The sequence below is a fragment of the Bos javanicus genome, chromosome 19, assembly GCF_032452875.1.
Source record: "Bos javanicus breed banteng chromosome 19, ARS-OSU_banteng_1.0, whole genome shotgun sequence".
In the NCBI taxonomy this organism is placed as follows: domain Eukaryota; kingdom Metazoa; phylum Chordata; class Mammalia; order Artiodactyla; family Bovidae; genus Bos; species Bos javanicus.
Window position 1 is genome coordinate 44,144,861 of NC_083886.1, and position 14,910 is coordinate 44,159,770.

The following is a 14,910-nucleotide window of genomic DNA, read 5'->3' on the forward strand; positions in this document are numbered from 1 at the left end:
AAGGGCTGGGGGAGAGTGGGAAGAGAGAGGGGTGGGTAAGGGGGAGAGACAGCCATTCGTTGCAAAAACCCAGGAGGATAGCCCGAGCTGGAACTGGAGCCCTAGCCGGAGCCGGGCACTGGAAGGCGGCCGCCGAGACCCGTCAGCCCTGCATGATGCGTTTCCGGCTTTTCTGCATCCTACTCGCCGCGGTCTCTGGAGCCCGGGGCTGGGGCTACTGTGAGTGCCGGGCTCGCAGGCAGGCGGGGTTAGGCCCGGGAGTACGAGGTCTGCAGGGCGGGTCCCGCACCGCATTGCGGCTGGGTGGTCGCGGGTCTCTTCTCGGCCGGCGCGCACTCGTGCGCTTTCATCCTTTGCAGCCTCTCCCCCGCGCTCCGCAATGCAGCTCCGAGGCTGGCGCGCGCGCCCGGGGCTGGGGCTGGGCTCCGAGCTGAAGATAGAGTCGGCCCGGGCGGGGACTTGGGGCTGGGATGCAAGCGTGAGCGAGTGCCGGGTTTGAGGGTTGGAAATAAGAGTGGTACCGGTGACTCGGGCTAGGGTTAAGGGGACTGGGGCTGGGCTTGGAGCTGGCCCAGGGACCAGGGTTTGGGGTTTGCGGCTAAGGCTGGGGCTGGATATGGGGGTTGGGATCCATGCAGTATTTGGTGAGCCAAATCGTATAGATGGTAAGTTTGGACATGGAACTGGTGGTGCTAGGAATGGCTGGGGTTGGGGCTAGGCCTGCATTTGGGCTCCGTGCAGGTTTGCAGGTGCTGCTGAATGGGACTGAGGCTAAGTCTGGGGACGGATTGATGTCTTGGGGTGACTCAGGTTCTGAAAGATGCTGAGGTTTGGGATTGTGTTCTGGGGAGTACTGAACTCCAACTGGTCCTTGGGAGGGTCTGACCTAGGGGTTCCCCCAGGAGGAGAAGGCAGCTTCCCCTCAGTGTGCAGCTGTTGCTGCAGGCCAGGTTGAGCAGGTGGTTTAAGTTAGGGCTGGGTCTGCACTGGGGGGAGTGAAGATCAAGCACCAGTTGCTCAGCGTTCTGGGCCTTTGGAAGGACTGGGAGGGGCCGCCCTGATAAACATGTCTGTTCCTGCAACCCAGACGGCTGCGACGAGGAGTTGGTCGGGCCCCTGTATGCACGCTCCCTGGGCGCCTCCTCCTACTATGGGCTCTTCACTGCTCCCCGATTTGCCCGGCTGCATGGTGAGCAAGGTGGTGCCCCATGGTGGGGTGAGGGACTCTGAAGGGCTAGAGGTAAAGGGGGAGCTAGTAGTGAAAGCCCTTGTCCCTTCTGTAGGCATAAGCGGATGGTCTCCCCGGATTGGGGACCCAAATCCCTGGCTGCAGATCGACCTAATGAAGAAGCACCGGATTCGGGCTGTGGCCACGCAGGGCTCCTTTAACTCGTGGGACTGGGTCACACGTTACATGCTGCTCTACGGCGACCGAGTGGACAGCTGGACACCGTTCTATCAGCGAGGGCACAACGCGGTACTCCAGGATCCCTGCACACACACTTGGGAACCTTCCCAACTGTGTGACCTGGGCTGGGCTGGGCACAGGTTTGGGGGAAGTGGGGGGGGAGGTGGTGGTGAGGGCACAGATGAGGAGCAGTGACTTTCACTACAGGGACTCAGTCCAGAAGGACCGTCTGCTTGCCGTGTGTTCAGGATATGCCCAATTGACAGGGTTTAACAGGTGATGGACAGGGAGGCCTGGCGTGCTGCGATTCATGGAGTCGCAAAGAGTTGGACACGACTGAGCGACTGAGCTGAACTGAACTGAACATACTTCAGGGTAAAATCTGGGAGAGCTTCTTGGAGGAGGCGACATCTGAGTTGACTTTTGAGGAAATACTGGGATGGTGGAGAGGACGCTCTAGGCTAGGGAAACTGTAAAGTCAGGAAGGCGGAGGAGATAAGGACTGTCTGCCTTCCAGAGGTCGAGATTAGCTGGATGCGACAGCTGCGGGCTGGGAGGCTGTGGAAAAGCAAGCAGAGTGTGGGAACGTGGTCACCCCTCTCCCCTTGCCCTTAGACCTTCTTCGGTAACGTGAACGAGTCGGCGGTGGTTCGCCACGACCTGCACTATCACTTCACGGCGCGCTACATCCGCATCGTGCCCTTGGCTTGGAACCCGCGCGGCAAGATCGGCCTGAGGCTTGGCCTCTACGGCTGCCCTTACAGTAAGGGTGCGGGGTCGTGGTGGGGGCGGGGCGGGAGACAGAATCCCCCGACCCCCCACCCACCTACGGTCCTTCCTGCAGAGTCCGACGTGCTGTATTTCGATGGCGATGATGCCATCTCGTACCGCTTCCCGAGAGGGGTCAGCCGGAGTCTGTGGGACGTGTTCGCCTTCAGCTTCAAAACCGAAGAAAAGGACGGGCTCCTGTTGCACGCCGAGGGCGCCCAGGGCGACTACGTGACACTCGAGCTGCAGGGGGCGCACTTGCTGCTGCACATGAGCCTGGGTGAGCTCGCGGCCGCGGCGCGGAGCCCCAGGCTCTCCTCCCACGTCCCTTGCCGCACCTCCTCCGCAGAGCCGCGCCCTATTCCTTATCTTCCCCTTCCTTAACTATTTGGACTCATCTGCCTTCTTCGTGTAAAATCTGGTGCTTGCGAAACTCTGGACTGGGAATTAGGACAAGCGGATTCCAGCACCTAGCACCTACCAGCGGTGTGACCTTGGACGAGCACTTCCCCAGTCTGTTTCCTCATTGTAAAAACATTGTATATACGTATACAGGCGCGCGCGCGCACACGCACGCACACACACACACACACACACACACACACACTCCTGAAGCGTTGTTGTTTTGTATCTCATTCGCTTTCCATAATATGCACATGATGAGGTAGAACCAGCTATCGTGCCCCGTTTTAGTGATAGGAAGACAGAGGCTCAGAGAGATTAAATGACTAAGTCCGTACTTGCCAATGGCCACCGATCCACCGCAGGCTGAGGGTGGTCCAGTCTCTATGTGCCCACCCTCCCTGGCCGTCCTGGGCCTTGAGCAGTTCGTCCTCTGGGTTGCAGGCTGTTGCTCCGCCTGGGGGGTTTGCTGGGCGGTAGGGCCTAAGTGGGGTTCTCCAGGTTCCCGGTCTGACCCTGCCCTACCCCACCCTCAGGCAGCAGCCCCATCCAGCCAAGGCCGGGTCACACGACCGTGAGCGCTGGCGGCGTCCTCAATGACCAGCACTGGCATTACGTGCGTGTCGACCGATTTGGCCGTGAGGCAAATCTCACCCTGGACGGCTATGTGCAGCGCTTCGTGCTCAATGGCGACTTCGAGAGACTGAACCTGGACAACGAGGTGAGCAAAGAGGGGAGAAGCCATTTGGCTAAGTGAGATGCTAGGTAGGCCGGTGGCGGGGGTGGGGGGGGGGAGGTGGGGGCGGCACTTCTTTCAGAGGTAAGACTGTTTTCTGAACATGCTAGCAGGAGTTGGCAAACTCCCAGAAAAGCTTGGGTTTTTGTTGTTGTTGCTGGTGTTAGCATGCCGATTTCCGGGCTCTACCCCAGAGCTTCTGAGATGGAGTCTAGAAATCTGGACTTGGGGGATCAGGCAAGATGAGAAAATTGCCCTCTCCTGGCCCTGATGTGCAGATAAAGAACCCCAGACAGGTTCATCGACTTACCCAAGGGCGTGCAGCCAAGTTGTGGTGGGGTCAGGGCTAAAACCCAAGCCTCAGGAGGCCCAGCGAGCTTCCAGCTTCAATACCGATACTGGGGGAACGTGTGTCTCAGACCTCAGCCTAAGCGTGGGAAAGTGGACGGGCGGGAGCGCGAGAAAGGCGCGCACTCTGCCGCATCTAGGGAAGCTTACTCCTCACCCCGCCCGCAGATGTTCATCGGGGGGCTGGTGGGCGCCGCGCAGAAGAACCTTGCCTATCGGCATAATTTCCGCGGCTGCATAGAAAACGTCATCTTCAACCGAGTCAACATCGCGGACCTGGCCGTGCGGCGCCATTCCCGGATCACCTTCGAGGCCAGTGGGCAGGGGGATCGGGGAGGACGGGGCATCAAAGCCTCCGGGAACAAGTGGATGGAGCGGGGAGAGATCTTGAGAATCATCTAAAAGCCAAGGAGCCTTCTCCCTAGCCAGCTGCTCACGTTAGGGGCGAGGCATCACTGACTCACAGGAGGTGCGAAAGGCCAGCTTCCAACCCCGCTCCCGCCTAGTTAAAAGCTGCGGTCTGGTCTCACCATCTCCTCAGTTATAAATGAAGAGAATACGGTGTGGCGGCCCGGAGTGGCTCGGCCAGGGGTCACACAGCGCAGGGGCTGAGGAGGGACTTGAGGGCTGTTTAGGTATTATGTGGTACCCCCTACTCCAACTCAGGAGCTAATCAGGCGCTCCTGAGATGATCAGGAGATGATGTAGATCAGCGAGAAGAGTCCTGAGGGCTGACTTGGTGGCTGGAGACCTCTCCACACCTGGACGTTTTTCTGGGCGGGGTGAGGTTGGGGAGGTACACCCAGGGAACCTGGCTCCTCACAGAGGCCGGGGCGTGGCATCAGCTTGAGTGCTGATGCATCCTCACTTGGGTCCCCAGGGTAAGGTGGCGTTCCGTTGCCTGGACCCGGTTCCTCATCCCATCAATTTCGGAGGTCCTCACAACTTCGTGCAAGTGCCTGGCTTCCCCCGCCGCGGCCGCCTCGCAGTCTCTTTTCGCTTCCGCACCTGGGATCTCACTGGGCTGCTGCTTTTCTCCTCCCTGGGGGATGGGTTGGGCCACGTGGAGCTGATGCTCAGTGAAGGGCAGGTCAACGTGTCGGTGGTGCAGACCGGCCGAAAGAAGCTTCAGTTTGCCGCTGGTGAGCAGAGGGAGAGGAAGGGGAGGCAGAGGGAGGCCAGAGCAGGGCAGAGACACCGGAGACTGTAGACCTGGACTGAGACCTTTGCATCTCAGAGGGGTGAGGGAGGGAAGGGAGGGAGCCCTGCAGGAGGTCCCAGGATGTAGACAGCTGGGAGTTGGAGGGCAGGGCAGATCTGAGGGACTAAGGCTGAGAATCCTGGTACTCCATTTGGAGGGTCCCTGTAGGTATCATTCACTGATGACTTTTGACTCTGTGTCAGCCGCTGGGGTTCCACATAGTGAAGAGAGACATTTGGGGATGTCACCGCTCAGTGTGATAAGTGTAAAAATGGGAAGCACAGAGGCTGCTGTTAGGATAGAGTGGGGTTGCTGCTTCTCCACTCAAGACACTCTTCCAGAGCATGGTGCCTCCCCCACCCACACTGTCCTCCTGTCCTGTCCAGGGTTCCGCCTGAATGATGGCTTTTGGCATGAGGTGAATTTTGTGGCCCAGGAAAACCATGCAGTCATCAGCATTGATGATGTGGAGGGGGCAGAGGTCAGGGTCTCATACCCACTGCTGATCCGTACAGGAACCTCATACTTCTTTGGAGGTAAGTGGAGGTCAACCTGGCTAGACCCCTGTCTCTGGGTGGGAAGGCCCCATCTAAGTCCACCCAGATAGGGCTACATGGAGAGTTTTGTAGCAGTAAATCTCTCTTGCCCCTCTGGGGCCTTGGGGACTGGAACTGTCATTGTCTACTGGCCCCCTTCCTTGCTTCCTTCCTTCATGTCTGGCTCTCCCTTGGCATCTCCCTGGGGGAGGGTCTCTGGAGTCTCCCCTGGGGAGGGCCTCACAGGGGTGGTTGCTCCAGGTTGTCCCAAGCCAGCCAGTCGATCGGGCTGCCACTCCAACCAGACGGCGTTCCATGGCTGCATGGAGCTGCTCAAGGTGGATGGTCAACTGGTCAACCTGACTCTGGTGGAGGGCCGGCGGCTTGGATACTATGCTGAGGTCCTCTTTGACACATGTGGCATCACTGATAGGTATCCAGAAGCCCCTCTCCCTCCAAGAGGTGACCCCCTCCAAAGCCCTCTTCCACGGTCTCCCAGTGATGGGAATGGCGTTTCTCAATGATTTCCCTTCTGGTCCCAGCTCCTGAGTCTCCCACCTGGGAATGATTGCTTCTTGACCTCTCACTTCCCAGTTATTCCCTTAAAGTGTCACATGCTCAGAATGGAAATGAAGCATCTGTTTTTGGTCCTAGAGGGTTTTCTTTGGGGGGAGGTGAGGATGGGGATATAAGGCATAATTAATTCCTTTGGGGAAGAGGCAACAATAGTACTTGAGCCCTGAGGCCTGCCTAATGCCCCAGCATTCAGGCTTCTACCTGGCTACTTAAGTGGAGTATGTTAGGTGGGTTCTGGTGCTCTCAGGACCTGGGACTGAAGCTTGTAGGGGTCAGACCCTACTCTGCAGCTCCCCATAAGGTTCCTTCCCTGCGTGCTGACCCCCTCCCCTAGGTGCAGCCCTAACATGTGTGAGCATGACGGTCGCTGCTACCAGTCTTGGGATGACTTCATCTGCTACTGTGAACTGACAGGCTACAAGGGGGAGACCTGCCACCAGCGTAAGCCAGCTGGAGTGTGGGGGAGAGTCTGGGGGAGAGTCAGGAAGTTTCTGGGGATCGTGAGGCCGCTAAAGATGGTGGGGCTGGCCCTTCTAGCCCCCAACCCCATAACTACCTTTTCCCCAACTCACTACCCACCAGCTTTGTATAAGGAATCCTGTGAGGCTTATCGACTCAGTGGGAAAACTTCTGGAAACTTCACCATTGATCCTGATGGTAGTGGCCCCCTGAAGCCATTTGTGGTGTACTGTGATATCCGAGGTAAGTGGCTCTGATTGAGGGGTGATGGGCAGCGGACGATGAACTGTGGGAGTGTGAGGGGGAACAAGGAAGGATGGGAGGGTGGACCGGAGCCAGTAAGATTAAACGGTGGAGGGGTAAATGAGGACAGAGCGGGAAGGGAACATTCAGGAGTTTGTAATCTAGCCTTGCAGCTAGATCTCAGCTTCCTGATCCATTCCAGCTGTCTCATGGCTGGCCTATGATGTTGGAGACTTAGAGCTGGGCTGGCATGGAGCTTCTGGCCTCATGTATTGGCTCTGAATTGGCGGCAGTGGTGCTGGAGGCAAGTAGGAAGGTGGGTAGAGAACGCTTCTCTCCAGCCACAGCTCCGCCTCGTCCCCTCCCCCAGAGAATCGGGCATGGACAGTTGTGCGCCATGACAGGCTGTGGACGACTCGGGTGACAGGTTCCAGCATGGAGCGGCCATTCCTCGGGGCCGTCCAGTATTGGAATGCATCCTGGGAGGAGGTCAGTGCCCTGGCCAATGCTTCCCAGCACTGTGAGCAGTGGATCGAGTTCTCCTGCTACAATTCCCGGCTGCTCAACACAGCAGGTTAGGGCTGGGGTGGGGAGGGCAGGGTGAAAGCTGGAGGAGAGACCCATGGGGTCTGGGAGAAGAGCACCAGAGGGCTCAGGAAGTGGTCTGGGCTGGTTGGAAGGGTGAGGGAGGAGCCCTAGGCTAATGAAGGCGGGGCCTGGAAGCTGCCTGCCCCTCTTCCCCAGGAGGCTACCCCTACAGCTTTTGGATTGGCCGAAACGAGGAGCAGCACTTCTACTGGGGCGGCTCGCAGCCTGGGATCCAGCGCTGTGCCTGTGGTCTGGACCGGAGCTGCGTGGACCCCGCTCTGCACTGTAACTGTGACGCCGACCAGCCCCAGTGGTAAGGGGGGGCAGGAGAACAGGGCTTTCAGGATGCTGGGGGCTGCCGAGCAGCAAGGGCTGAGCCACTGCATCCCCACCCCCGCAGGAGAACCGACAAGGGCCTGCTGACCTTTGTGGACCATCTGCCTGTCACTCAGGTGGTGGTGGGGGACACGAACCGCTCCAGTTCGGAGGCCCAGTTCTTTCTGAGGCCTCTGCGGTGCTACGGCGACCGTGAGTGGCAGAGACTTTTTGTGTGCCCTTGCAGGGTCGGCTCTGTAGTTCCAAAGCCCTGACCCACTGGGTGGGAGGGGGGCGGTCTCCAGGACACCCTGCCAGACACCCTGGCTCCGTCGGTGACATGCCCACACCTGTTCCTCTGCACCTGCACCTTCCTCTTGCATGACACGCCTTAGTCTCTCCCTGGGTTCCCCCAGCTGTCCCCCTTTGCCCTGTCGCCTGCCTCCCGCCCTGCTGACAAGGCCTTCCTCCATTTGGTTCTGTAGGAAATTCCTGGAACACCATCTCCTTCCACACTGGGGCTGCACTACGCTTTCCCCCAATCCGGGCCAACCACAGCCTTGACGTCTCTTTCTACTTCAGGACCTCGGCTCCCTCAGGAGTCTTCCTAGAGAATATGGGGGGCCCTTACTGCCAGTGGCGCCGACCTTATGTGCGGGTGGAACTCAACAGTGAGCAAGCAGACACTGTGGGGGAGGAAGATCCCTGGGGAAGATGTGGGGTGGGTGGAGGCTGGGGTAAGTGGCAAGGCCAGATGCCCCTTTGAAAGGAAGCATGGGAAGGGCTTTAGATGGGCCTGGCTTCTAGACCCAGCTCCATCTCGATAGCTGGCTTTGTGACCCTGAGCACCCACTTGGCCCCCCTGGACCTTTGGCCCCTGAGTTGTGAGTGAGGAAGCTGGACTCCTGTGGGTTGGCTGGGGGAGGGGGGTGTGGGGCTCCTATTTGATGAGCTATGCTTCTAACCTGAGAGGTGGGGCTGGGAAGCTGGCTCCAGGGATCTGGGAATGTGAGAGAGCAGAGGTATGAGGTTTTAAGCACTTTACGGGTTTTGTCCCAGGCTGTAAACAGACTGGGCTTCCCAGGTGGTGCAAGCTAGTAAAGAATCCACCTGCCAATGCAAGAGACGTAAGAGACAGGGGTTCAAACCTCTGGGTCAGGAAGATCTCCTGGAGAAGGAAATGGCAACCCACTCCAGTAATCTTGCCTGGAGAATCCCATGGACAGAGGAGCTTGGGGGGCTACAGTCCACGGGGTCACAAAGAGTCGGACAGGACTGAAGCGACTTAGCACGCCCACGTGTGGACAGATGGAGGGACAGTCAGGGAGCTCCAAAGAGCAGAGAAGAAGGGCTGTGTCGACCCCGTGAGGGCCCTGGGGGCTCTGAGTCCTCTCCCCCCGCCCCTACACTGTCCAGCATCCCGGGACGTAGTCTTCGCCTTTGACGTGGGGAATGGGGATGAGAACCTGACGGTGCACTCAGACGACTTCGAGTTCAACGACGATGAGTGGCACCTCGTCCGGGCAGAAATCAACGTGAAGCAGGCCCGGCTCCGCGTGGATCACCGGCCCTGGGTGCTACGGCCGATGCCCCTGCAGACCTACATCTGGCTGGAGTACGACCGGCCCCTGTATGTTGGTGAGCAGCAACCTGGAGGCAGGTCTGAAGCCTCTGTCACCACCCTACCCTCTCAAGGCCACTCTCCTTGTTTCCAGGAACCCCATCTCTTAGGTCACAATCCCCTCAGCCTCACAGTGAGCCAAGGCCCACCCTTCCTCTCCAGTCCCTGGCATCTTTTCCATTCTTATAGCCCTCCACTGCCTTTGCAACCCCAATACTTTCCCCCATCTCTGCTCTACACCCGTTTCTCCACCTGCCCACCTTCCCCCCAGGATCTGCAGAGCTTAAGAGGCGGCCTTTCGTGGGTTGCTTGAGGGCTATGCGTCTGAATGGAGTGACTCTGAACCTGGAAGGCCGTGCCAATGCCTCTGAGGGTACCTCACCCAACTGCACAGGCCACTGCGCCCACCCCCGCTTCCCCTGTTTCCATGGCGGCCGCTGTGTGGAGCGCTACAGCTACTACACCTGTGACTGTGACCTCACGGCTTTCGATGGGCCATACTGCAACCATGGTCAGTGCTGCTGGTTATGGGAAGAATGAGCCAGAGGGCATCATGGGATGTAGGGAGGGCAAGGAAGGAGGGAGGATGCAGTGTCAGCATCGGGGAAGACTGTGTTCATCCTGCGCTCCTGAGCTTTGAGCTGGGCTCTCAAGCAGTTGAAGCTGCTGGGTGATTCCAAAGGAATAAAGCGGGACAAGGAAGGGATGGCACAGCTAGCTGGCACTACAAGAACAACAGCAACAAAACAAATAACTTCCCCATCTTCTCACTGTCGCCAAGGGAACCCAGGTTGCCCCCCTTGCAAGCATATCCCCATCAGGCTGCACGATGCCCTCCTATGCCATTTCCTAGTTGACAATCGCTGCACACCTAAAACATGTCTACAGCCTGGTTCTTGGTTAAGGTGAGCCTTGACATTCACCATAGCAAGATTCTGTACATACACCAAGAACACATCCTCCCCAAGGCTGGTCTAGGAGGATGCATGAGCAGGTAGGTCACTGGTGAGATAGGAAGACATAGGGACTAAGGGACCCACAGAAGTCCTTTGGTCTTGGTTTAGAAGTGTGAGTAGTGGCAGGTGGGTTTGTGGTATCTTGATTCTAATTCTGACCCTCCATCTACTATGTATCCTCAGGCAAGTTGTGGCCCGTTTCAGAGCCTTGCTTTCCCCATCTGTAAAGTGCAGGGATTGGATCAGATGATCTTTTCCATTTCTTAAGATTTTAAGATTCCATTCCATGACATAGGGCCTCCAGGGGACCTAAAAGTGAATGGAGATGGGTTGTGGTGTAGCAGAAACTGGGGACACGTGCCAGGTGGTGTGCGTGGATGACATACATAGCGTCTGGAGGTGGGGACGGGCCCTGACTTCACTACCTCTGCCTCAGACATTGGCGGTTTCTTTGAGCCTGGCACCTGGATGCGCTATAACCTCCAGTCGGCGCTGCGCTCCGCAGCCCGGGAGTTCTCCCACATGCTGAGCCGGCCAGTGCCGGGCTACGAGCCTGGTTACATCCCTGGCTATGATACTCCCGGCTACGTGCCTGGCTACCATGGCCCTGGGTACCGTCTGCCTGATTACCCGCGGCCAGGCCGGCCAGTGCCAGGCTACCGTGGACCTGTCTACAACGTCACTGGAGAGGAGGTGTCCTTCAGCTTCAGCACCCAGTCTGCCCCCGCCGTCCTGCTCTATGTCAGCTCCTTTGTGCGTGACTACATGGCCGTGCTCATTAAGGAAGATGGTGAGTTCCCCACGGCTCTCACCCTCCACTCTAGCTTCCTCTGGATGCCTTCCATTCTCATAACTGTTGACCAATACAAGGACTCACGTGCTCTTCCAAGGTGGCGGCTTTGGGGGACTTCCCTGGTGCTTCGAAATGCAGGGGCCACAGGTTCCATCCCTGGTCAGGGAACGAAGATCCCATAGGCAGCATGGCGAAGCCAAAAAGAAAAAAAGATGGGGATTCTGGGAGCTGAGGGGAGACCCCCCTCTTCCTTCTTCCCACCCCACAGGGACCTTGCAGCTGCGCTACCAGCTGGGCACCAGCCCCTATGTGTACCAGCTCACCACCCGCCCTGTGACGGACGGCCAGCCCCACAGTGTCAACATCACCCGGGTCTACCGCAACCTCTTCATCCAGGTGTGTGCCAGGGGTTCAGATCATAACCTCATCATCAAGGCTGTGGCAGTGGGAAATGGCAAATATTCAGCATCTGTAGGGCACATTCCAGTGTACAGAGAATGTTCACATGTAGTATCATGGGACCTCACAGTTGCCCTGTGAGGCAGTTCAGGTAGGCAGCTCTTCTTATCTTCGTTTGACTAGTCATGAAAGGGGCTCTGACAGTAAAGTGGTTTCCCCAAACCACCGTAAGCTGCAAAGACAGGGCTCAAAACCAGTTTGTGAGGTTTTTAATACCAAATCCTGTGTCTGGGCCCAGGACTTGCCTATGTGGGACTGAGTTAGAACCCACCACCAGTCGGGAGAGGAGAGTCCCAGCCTGGTCTGGGCTATGTCTGCTGCTGGTTCGCCCTCTCATCTCCTTTCCCCTCCCCACTCAGGTGGACTACTTCTCCCTGACGGAACAGAAGTTCTCACTGTTGGTGGACAGCCAGCTAGACTCGCCCAAGGCCTTGTATTTGGGGCGCGTTATGGGTAAGCTGGGGTTGAGACGGCATTTGGGGTCGGGAGCTGTGGACTCCTCTGGAGTCCAGAGGAGGGTGAAGGATGGGGAGTGGCAGTGAAGGTGCTGCTAAAGAGAAGTGGGAACCTAGGGGTGGTGAGAGGGGCCAGGGCTGTTGGGAATCTAAGCCCCCTTCTTTCTGGGCTGCCTCTCCCTCAGAGACTGGAGTGATTGACCCAGAGATCCAGCGCTACAACACGCCGGGTTTCTCGGGCTGCCTGTCTGGTGTCCGATTCAACAACGTGGCTCCTCTCAAGACCCACTTCCGAACGCCTCGACCCATGACCGAGGAGCTGGCTGAGGCCCTTCGTGTCCAGGGAGAGCTGTCTGAGTCTAACTGCGGAGCCATGCCACGCCTTGTCTCAGAGGTGCCCCCTGAGCTGGACCCCTGGTATCTTCCCCCAGGTACATCCCCAGGGACACAGAAGAGGAAGGGAAAAGAGGGACAACAGGGAAAGGAAATGACTCTTAATCTGCAGGAGGCTCCTCCTAACTGGTGCGTTCTCTTTTTTTCAGACTTCCCGTACTACCATGATGACGGATGGGTTGCTATACTTTTGGGCTGTGAGTGGCACCGTCCCTACCCTGACCTCTCATTCTACCCTCTGGCTGTCAGCCTTCCCTCCCTGTCCCGTATCCTCAGGCCTGAGGGGTAGTGAGGGCACTCAGTATATGGTGATGCCAAGAACCGTGACACAGGCTTTGCTGAAGGTAGTTGATAATCAGCTTGGAGATTTTTAAATATTGGCAGATTCTATAGATTTTAATAGAAATGAAATGAAATATTAAAACTGGGCCAAAGTTTTTACAGTGATGTGCCTATCACTGCCTGACTCAATATATCATTTCCATTGCTGGTCACGTCTCTGACTTTATGACTTTGTGGATCAGATAATGTTCACTTCATGATAAGCAGCTTAAGTCATATGCTCCTCTGTTGGGTCATGGCCACACGTTCCCACCAAAGTCAGGGGTTTAATATCTAAAAGGTCCCAGAATTAGGCAGGAACTGTGTCTTAAAGAGTGCTTTACTGCACTATAAAAGAATACATTTTATGGTATGTTAACTATATCTCAATAAAGCCGTTATAAAAAAAATAAGTGGGGCTAAAGCTAAGGGATGAGGAAACAGGGGTAGAGTAACATCCAGAAAGATGAGAAATTGGTGTAAGTACCAAGGATGTTGAAAGAGAGTATTAGAAATAGAATTCTATTATTAGAAAAAGAAATTTATTAAACTTTACATATACCATATGAGAAACAGAAATTCTAATATTAGAAACAGAATAGAAGCCAGGGCTTTAGACCAACCAGACACATCAAGAATAGCTTGATGTGGTTGTACAGCTGATGCTGTCGGACACATATGCTTTAGGCCAAAAGGATACATGTGTGTCTGTGTATAGGTGAAACCCAGAGATCTGCCCTGAATTGTTCCTTTTTTCTCTTTCAGTTTTGGTGGCCTTCTTGCTGCTGGGACTGGTGGGAATGTTGGTGCTCTTCTATCTACAGAATCATCGCTACAAGGGCTCCTACCACACCAATGAGCCCAAGGCCACACATGATTACCACGCTGGCAGCAAACCTCCCCTGCCTACTTCAGGCCCAGTCCCGGCCCCAGCCCCAGCCTCAGCCCCGACCCCAACACCAGCTTCCACCCAAGTTCCAGCTCCAGCTCCAGCTCCAGCCCCAGCCCCAGCCCCAGCCCCAGCCCCAGCCCCTGGCCCCCGGGACCAAAACCTACCCCAGATTCTGGAGGAGTCCAGATCTGAATGAATCAGGAGAGGGGCTTCAAGGACCAAGCCCGTCTCCTCCGAATTCCCCAATCCCGCCTCCACCCCATCCTCGCAGGGACATGTGGCTCCTCTTAGCTGGCTCTGCTCATCTAGAGGATTTCCCTCCTGCCAAGTCTGGTGGGCAGAGCTACAGATGGGACCAAAGGGAGTGGCTGAGCCTCACTGCCTAAAACCAATGCCCTGCCCATCCCCATTTCCCCAGGCTCCTGGTTGTTTGCCTGCCCCAAAGAAGCCTCGTGGGGTTGGCCCAGGCCTTTCCTGCCAGCCCTGTCCCAGCTACGGCCAGGGATTAACACCAGAGTGCAGGGGAGATTAACCACCTCCCTTCAAATATTCAATCTCAGCAGGGACAGATGTGTGGGATTGAAGGGGCGCACAGGGCATGGGGGGAGGCTGCTCAATCATACCCCCCAGCCTCCCCCCTCCCCTGCAGAACATCTCCCACCTGCTTCCCCTCAGTTGGGGGTTAGGAGGGCTTCATTGCTGCCCCTCTACCCCCCTTTGCTGTTTTTTACAGAGACCGAGAGGCCTCGCTTTAGCACCTTAGTACCTCCGCTGCTTTACACGCTTTAGCCAAAGCCATAAAAAAACTTGCAATGTAGAGAGAATAATGCAGACACTGACTAGCCAGCCCTCTACTCTTCCTCCCTCCTCCAAGATATGCAATAGCCTTGGTGCCTGTCCAAAGGCTTGGCCCCCCTCTCCAATGCATGAGGAGCCCTCTTTCCTCCGCTCAGAGATGCTGCTTCATTTGTCTAGGAGGTCATATCCTTTATATATATTTTTTGTTGCAAAGTCTCTCTCTAGAGAAACTATATATATCACTCTAATTTTTTTAAATTATCAGTTTATATATAAAAGACAAAATCAATTGACTGTCCTGTTCTGTGCCCAGTGTGCTTCTCCTATGTTGAGAAGCCCAGTGTGCTTCTCCTGTGTTGGAAGTCTCATGAGGTCTGCTGGTCACTCACCCAAGCCTGATCAGCCTCCACTCTGAAGCTGTGCTCTCAGTCTCGGAGCTGTTCTAATAAAGCAGAGTGACAGAGCTCCAGTCTGTGTGTGGTAGTTGGCGGCGTGGCTAGCGGATAAGCGGGATGACTTTCAGGGAACTAATCTGACAGCTCCAGAATCTTTCATGGGGAGCGCTTGGAATCCCGGCATCGCCTGCTGGAAGGCTGCTTGGTTCTTGCCAACCCCCTGCCCCAGATCTCCCCCAACCCTGGT

The 14,910-nt window shown here is 56.5% G+C and overlaps 1 protein-coding gene across 1 annotated transcript; it reads left to right on the forward strand.

Annotated features, from left to right (window-relative positions):
* Positions 1-46: 46 nt before the first annotated feature.
* CNTNAP1 (contactin associated protein 1) lies at positions 47-14,732 on the forward strand. The gene is made up of 24 exons (XM_061391894.1): positions 47-219; positions 1,088-1,189; positions 1,284-1,477; positions 2,024-2,171; positions 2,253-2,456; positions 3,115-3,299; positions 3,831-3,974; positions 4,543-4,804; positions 5,250-5,399; positions 5,661-5,832; positions 6,310-6,416; positions 6,558-6,677; positions 7,048-7,251; positions 7,422-7,578; positions 7,666-7,793; positions 8,066-8,251; positions 8,997-9,218; positions 9,473-9,712; positions 10,594-10,947; positions 11,219-11,346; positions 11,769-11,862; positions 12,050-12,295; positions 12,407-12,454; positions 13,344-14,732. The coding sequence occupies exons 1-24, from the start codon at positions 153-155 to the stop codon at positions 13,664-13,666; spliced, it is 4,185 nt and encodes a 1,394-aa protein (XP_061247878.1). The 5' UTR covers positions 47-152; the 3' UTR covers positions 13,667-14,732.
* Positions 14,733-14,910: the final 178 nt, after the last annotated feature.

Coding starts and splice junctions, on each gene's coding strand:
- CNTNAP1 (XM_061391894.1), top strand. CDS start 153: ATGATGCGTTTCCGGCTTTTCTGCATCCTACTCGCCGCGGTCTCTGGA. Junction 2,172..2,252: donor CCTCTACGGCTGCCCTTACA/GTAAGGGTGCGG, acceptor TCCTTCCTGCAG/AGTCCGACGTGCTGTATTTC. Junction 11,347..11,768: donor ACCGCAACCTCTTCATCCAG/GTGTGTGCCAGG, acceptor CTCCCCACTCAG/GTGGACTACTTCTCCCTGAC.